At 45.7% G+C, this 6,550-nt stretch overlaps 1 protein-coding gene across 1 annotated transcript; it reads right to left on the reverse strand.

Annotated features, from left to right (window-relative positions):
* Positions 1–4,666: 4,666 nt before the first annotated feature.
* LOC149827374 (uncharacterized) lies at positions 4,667–5,176 on the reverse strand. The gene has a single exon (XM_090018498.1). The coding sequence runs from the start codon at positions 5,174–5,176 to the stop codon at positions 4,667–4,669; it is 510 nt and encodes a 169-aa protein (XP_089874624.1).
* Positions 5,177–6,550: the final 1,374 nt, after the last annotated feature.

Below are 6,550 nucleotides of genomic sequence, written 5' to 3' on the forward strand. Positions count from 1 at the left end.
AAAATGCTCTTTACGTAATGACTAAGTCAATTTCGTATGGCCTGGCTATGGCCAAGGGTTCCTGCAACCTTGATGGATGCAAAGTACGCACAACGGTGCACATCCATTTCCCGAATTAAGCGTGGCGATTTCCTACCAAAGAGGGGAGATGCTGCTGAAATGGATAAAAGAAACGCACGCTTTCTCCGTAAAAGAGAGGAAGTGCTGCTGAAATTTCTGAAGAAGCTATGAATAGCTCAGAAAGAACGTAGCAGGATACTCTGACATATAGCAGAGTGCTACCCAGTTCATGGTTTGCCCTCTACAACGTAGAAGGGTCAGTCGCACCACTGCCGGTAGAGCAGGGGAGGTGCTGACGAAATGGTTGGCAGAAGAGCTGCCGGAACCAATGGAACGGCATAATGATGTCCGTCGATGGAACGATGCCAGATCGGCTCGTATCCTTGTGCCTGCAAGGGCACCTTGCTCGTAAGGGCCGCTGAGCCGGAGTAGAGGTTGCGCCTTGGCTAGGTTTGGACTCGTTGCGTAAAAATACGCCGAGTAGCCGATCTATTTAGATCGAGTCATATGCATGCTCATTGAGAACGGTTACACAACCAGACTCGTAAGGGCCGAAGAGCCAGAGTGTGTTGTTTCCACCCAAAGAGGTGTGATGCTCGTGGTGGCCGAAGTGCCAAAGAGCGGTGTTCTGCATGCATATGAATAAGACTTAAGGTCGCACATACCCCGCGGTTGAAAATCGTGTTAGGGGTACCCCCTCAGTAATGACTGTGTTGGGGAAGACTGAATGGGGTCGGGTACATACTCCCGTAGTGCTGAAAGCACGGGCTGCCTAAATGGCATGCAGATTCTGTCCAAGTAATTGTAAGACTGGCAGACCCCTTCAGGAATTATGCTCACTGTGGAATGACAGTGATGGTACAGCCTTGAGTGACATGTATTTTACTTTGGACCTGATAGAGTCCACGATGGCCTCCGTCACTCATGGGTTTTGGGGTCGTGGTTATCCTTAAGATCTAAGGATTGAACCCAACTACTGCAAGTAGAGGATGCATCCGAATATGGGCCTAGTAGGATTCTCCCAGTTGAAACACACTGCCCTACTATGGATAGGGTCAACAGGCCTCTGGGGTATCTAAAATACATAGAATAATCAACCCCCAGAACATCGCGTTGATGCCCGGACAATAGCTCTACCTGCGTACCAAAGGCGGGAGCGGTTAATTATCGAAACAATGCATTAGTTCTAGGTTCAGCGATGCTTTGAATGTATGAGTGGATGACGTGTTGAGTCAGTCCTGCATAACCTTTGTGAAGGTGTCATGTTCGGTATACTACTGGACCGACTGGGCAAAGACCCGTGTTGTATCCGCACGACTAAGCGAAGCTCGAGGAGTTGTCCTTAGATGCGTGGGGTACGGATGTGCCAAGTATGAAGACTTGAGCTAGACATCACTTTGAGACCCGGAAGAGGTCATGGCTAAGTCGTGGAGACTTAAGCGGCTATTCAAATCACAGCCCTGAAAAGGCTTGCTCTAAGTCATGAAGACTCGAGCGGATGTTCAACTCATAGCCCTGAGGAGGCTCTTGCGACATACGCTAAGTCTTGGAGGCTTGAGCGTCGTTATTGCGCATTGCGACCCTGAGTGGTCATTATTGTATTTGAGTTGAATGGATGTATGACTGCATACTTACCAGACCATCAGTGGTTCTGACCCCGTTTTATGGGGATTTCAGGTGTTGGACCTGCGTGGCGATATGCGGAGCAAGGCGGCATCGAGTTCCAGGGTTTCTCTAGACAGAGTTGTACTGCTTCCTTTTATCGAACCTACACTGCTTTTCTAAGCAGTAGTGTTGTAATAAACATGAGTTTTCGATAAAATGGAACACTTTGGTGGTCAATGAGTTGCTTGGCCACATACCTGCAACGTGCTCGGAGTTTTCTAAAACTGACGACTCATTATCGTCTGATTCCGCTGCTAAAAGCTTTTCTAAGTTCCGCTGCAAAGAGAAAAAAAAAAAAAAGAAAAAAAGAAATTCATGAAAATTTTAACTTAGCTTTGTTTTGGAAATCCGGGGCCAGCATTCTGAATGAACAACCGCTACCCTACTGAAGTCAGGGCTTATCATGAAACAGATAGCGCCGAGGACGGTGCATGATTTGAAGGAGAGAGCATGTTCCCTTGCAACTTATATTGTAAAGTTGAGTTTAGAGTCTGTTTTGCTTTTGTTGAGTCTGATATAAGCTGCCCAGTTCAGGTGAATCAATACCCCGAAGGGGCAACCCATATACTTGAACTATAATAGCCTACATGAAAAATTATGAAAGAATTAAATGCATTGAGCTTTTTTTTGTTCACCCTTGTTGTGATTGGTTATTGTGATTGCAATTCTTCTTCCTCTATTCTCTCTTGCACTCTGATTACAAGCTTCCGCGATTGGCAAGCGAGCTGACAACTAGGCTTGCGGCAGTAAGAAAGGACTGTCGCGCTGGCCTATTGAAAGAAATAGGCTCATAACAATTAGACCCATGCCAATAATAGCATAAACTTTACCTAAAACTACAAGAACCAGACCCGATTTTTCTGAAATTTTTAAAACAAACCCATGTTTTCTTTCAAAACTATGAAATAAATATGTGGAGGTAACTTAGGGTACGTTTGATGGCTTGTCCTAAGTTGGACGAAATGAACAAAAAAGACAGAAGGAAACATTGGTTATGATCGTTCAGTAACAACTGTTACATGTCCAACATTTGTTTGAACCATACTCAAATGTTATGTTTCAAATGTCTGTTGTTTGATGTTCGGTACCAAAAAACCCTCGAATTCTTCAAAATTCGGCCAGAAAGATAGCTTTTCGACGTCGCTGGATGGATTCGCCATGACTCTGTTTCAGAAGATGGCGGAGGGATGCAGGAAGTAGGCGAGAAGGGTTTCTCACCACCCGCCTGCAGAATCGATGATTGGATTGAGCAGAGGCACAACACTTTTAAAAAGTAATATTTGTAATTTGTAGTACCACGTACTCCACTCCTACTACCCGCTTGGCTCACTGCAGTCGGTCGTCAACCCCATCCAGCCGACCCTCGCAACGGAGGAGCGTGGCGCCGAGAGCTTCACTCTCAACATTACCATCGCCATCGACACCGAAATCGTCCTTGCGGCAATCACGCATACGACCTTTGACCAGAATCTGGTGGCAATCTTCGGTATCTCAAAGGTACTCCTCCCGCATGAGGTCTTCAGCCCCAGGAGGATCTAACACCCTTTTCACGCCACCATTCTCCGACTCCGACCCCTATTCTCTCGACTAACCAGGGGGTTGAGAACACATCCCCAACATTTTCTCCCTTGATTTTGTCGTCCTTCATCTGCTTCACCTTCAACGTCTTGATAATGATCTCCAAATCGTCGACGATCTTTCAGGTATCATTAAGGGCGATATCGTAGTTCGACGACAAAGCCCAGGCAACGATACGCTGTTTCCGGTGAGTCACTGAGCCGCTCGGTGAAGATGATGGACTGCAGGAGCCGAGCTCGAGGTTGAGGGCATCAAAATCTCGATCAACGTTACTGAAAGAGTGGACGGTGTCGAAGACCAAATTGCTTGCGAGCGTGCCCATCGAGAAACTTTAGCTCTGCTTGTCCCTGTTACTTTTGTAACAGGGGAAGGGTGGAACGAAGCATCCAACATTTTTCAGAAATCATCGTTTTCAGCAAAATTTTCTTACAAATCACACTAAAAACGGCACATCAAACAGACCCTTATTGAATCCAACCCTTTTGCAACCTACCTCTCTCCACCCAACCCTGGATGAAGAGGTCTGCACCTTCTCTTCTCGGTAAGGTGGCGTCACACTATTATAATTTTTATCAATGTAGTAAAAAACTATGTTAACTAATAAATAACCAAAATACAATTTTAATTTCACTAATCTCAACTTTTTATAGTTAATAAAATTACCATGATAATATTTTTTTTTAAATTTCCATATGTGGTCTGAGGCTTTGACTCAATCAAGGGACTAATTTCTTTATAGGTTTGTTTATTAAAAATTTAAAGTAATCGGAACTTAAATTGAATTTTGAATAAGACGCCCGATAGGTTTACCCGTCTGCCAGTGACACGTTGCCACGAGATGGACACGCCAACAAACGATGACAAGACTCTCCCATACTTTAAATTGTTAATACTTTTACGAGATATTAATAAATAATAAAATTAAAAAGGATTTTGATTATGTAAAAAAGATAATAAAAATCTTTCACCAAGACAAAAAAACAAAACTTGTCCTATTTTTCAAAAAAAAAAATCGAGATCACTTGTCGAACCGAATTCGCGTGTCGGGTCGTACCCGTAACTTTGTGCAGAAAAAAGGCCCAGAACGACGAGATTGGAGAGCAAGATCGAGGGCCACAGAGATTAGGAAAACTTTTCAGACTATGCTTTTGTAAATTTTACGTATTGATTTTCTTGCGGCTTTCGTAGATTTTTTGCGCATGAATGACATATACAAGAACATTTTCCCTTCCTTCTCAGAGCTTTACAATGTGATATATTTATAAACCAACAGAAAAAAAAACGTAAGGTAAAAAGAGAGTAAAGAGCACAAAGGACAATCTCTCTCTCTCTCTCTCTCTCTCTCTCTCTCTCTCTCTCGTGTCTATACAGTGGGCATGGATTCCGGTATCCAAAAACCCATGGGCAACGGATCCGAATGATCGAACAGACTCTCGAACAAGAGGGCCTCCTCATCCTCGTATCTCTCCTCCCCTCCGGACGCGAACCCAAAATCCCCGAATTCGAAGCTCGGGATCCCTTCCTCAAAATCCCAACACCCAGACAACCCATCACCAACTTCAGGAGGGACCTCGTCGGAGCGCGCCGGAGGGAGCCCCAACTCGTCGTCGGAGGCCTCAAGTAGGTATCCCAGATCCGGCTGTCCACACCCATCCGCCCGTCTCATCAAAGGCTCCTCACCGTCGATCTCCTCCTGGAGGGACTTCATCACGGAATTGACGAGCTCCGAAGAACCCTCCTGCGCATCACCATCGTCTTCAAGAATATCGAGTATGTCCGACCGTAACCGTTTGGTCTCCGGCGAGGCTTCCTCCCCTCCGTAACGCTCGTCCTCTTCTCCCCTCCATCGTTTTCTCTTCTCTTCCTTCTCCATAATCTCGAATGATAACCAAAAGGAAACAACGCTCGCGAATAGCAGGAAAGGAAAGGGTATGTTGGGGGCGACGACGAAGAGTGGGGAAAAGAGATTTGCGTGGTTTTATAGTTTTTCTGAATTGAAACCGCCCCCCCCACCCCATCTACTGTTTTTTTTTTTCGTCTTTTTTAGCTGGGGTTAGGCAGACCCCTACCAGTTATACAACCATACCATTTGGGGTTCGAACTTGCAACGTCCCAATCCAAGGTGGACATGCAGACAAGCGGAGCCTCCGTTGGTATCCCATCTACTTTTGTTTTTAATAAAAAAAAAATCCCCTTTTTTCTCTTGTTCTTTTTCCAATGATCGTACACTGAGGGATTACTTTTTTATTTTTTAATCAGCTACGTTACGAGGGCTAGCTGTTGGTTTTCTCATTAAACCGCGGGACCCACTTCGTCTTTATTTTTATTTTTTTCTCTGTGACTCCCACCACCGTCTTTATCTTTGTTCGGTGTCCACGGCGGACTCTTTTCGATGACGTGTCGACCACGTCGATGCCGGCACGCGCGCGTGAGGGGCTTCTCTCCTCGGGATGCTGACTTTGGCATTTGGGGGTCCGCATGGGAAATGGTCACAATCCTGGTTGACACGCGTGCCTCGTGAGCACGTCAGCTGATCTAGAAGGAGCGCGTAGGAATTAAAAATAAAGTGAAAATTAAACCAGTGGGTGGTGGTCGGGTGTGGGGGTGAGGTTTAGGGTGGGACCCGCGGGTCACGTGGTGCGGTGAGACGTGCAGCTGAACTATTTTGTACGTAAAGTCAATTAATGGAGGAGAGAGAGAAAGAGAGAGAGCGATTGTGTGACTTTCCTACCCTTGTTCTTTTGTGTTTGTTTTTTTTCTTACTCAGGGAAGATGATGCTGTACACCGTCCGATCGTTTGGTAAGGGCCTGAACGGTTTGGATGATGGTCTCACTTGAGCTACATGAGTTGTGCACTGATTTAATCAATGGAGGGGAATCCGGTTTCAGTGGGTCCATATCAATTTTCTTCGGGAAGGTGCACGTCGTTTACTCGATCGTGGTTGGTGGTACTAGGGGTGTAACAAGGTGGATTTGTGTCGATCTTATCTGACCAGTTTTTAAGCCGGGTTCAAAAGTTAGACCCAACCCCCCCCCCCCCCCCCCCCCACCACTCAGTTTAAATCGGGTCCGGGTTTGTGTTCAGAGTTCAATAACTCGTTTTTCAGGCCCAACCTATGTTGGTTTGGGTTCAAGTTCTGGTCTGGGTATGGCTGAAAAGCGTAGACCCATGTAGGTTAACTGGTTCAAGTATGAACGATGTAGGTCTTAATGGGTTCGAGTCTCGTTATGATTGGTACTCTACACC

This window comes from Nuphar pumila, chromosome 10, assembly GCF_984573655.1.
Source record: "Nuphar pumila chromosome 10, dmNupPumi1.hap1.1, whole genome shotgun sequence".
NCBI classification, from domain to species: Eukaryota; Viridiplantae; Streptophyta; class Magnoliopsida; order Nymphaeales; family Nymphaeaceae; genus Nuphar; species Nuphar pumila.

Coding starts and splice junctions, on each gene's coding strand:
- LOC149827374 (XM_090018498.1), bottom strand. CDS start 5,176: ATGGAGAAGGAAGAGAAGAGAAAACGATGGAGGGGAGAAGAGGACGAG.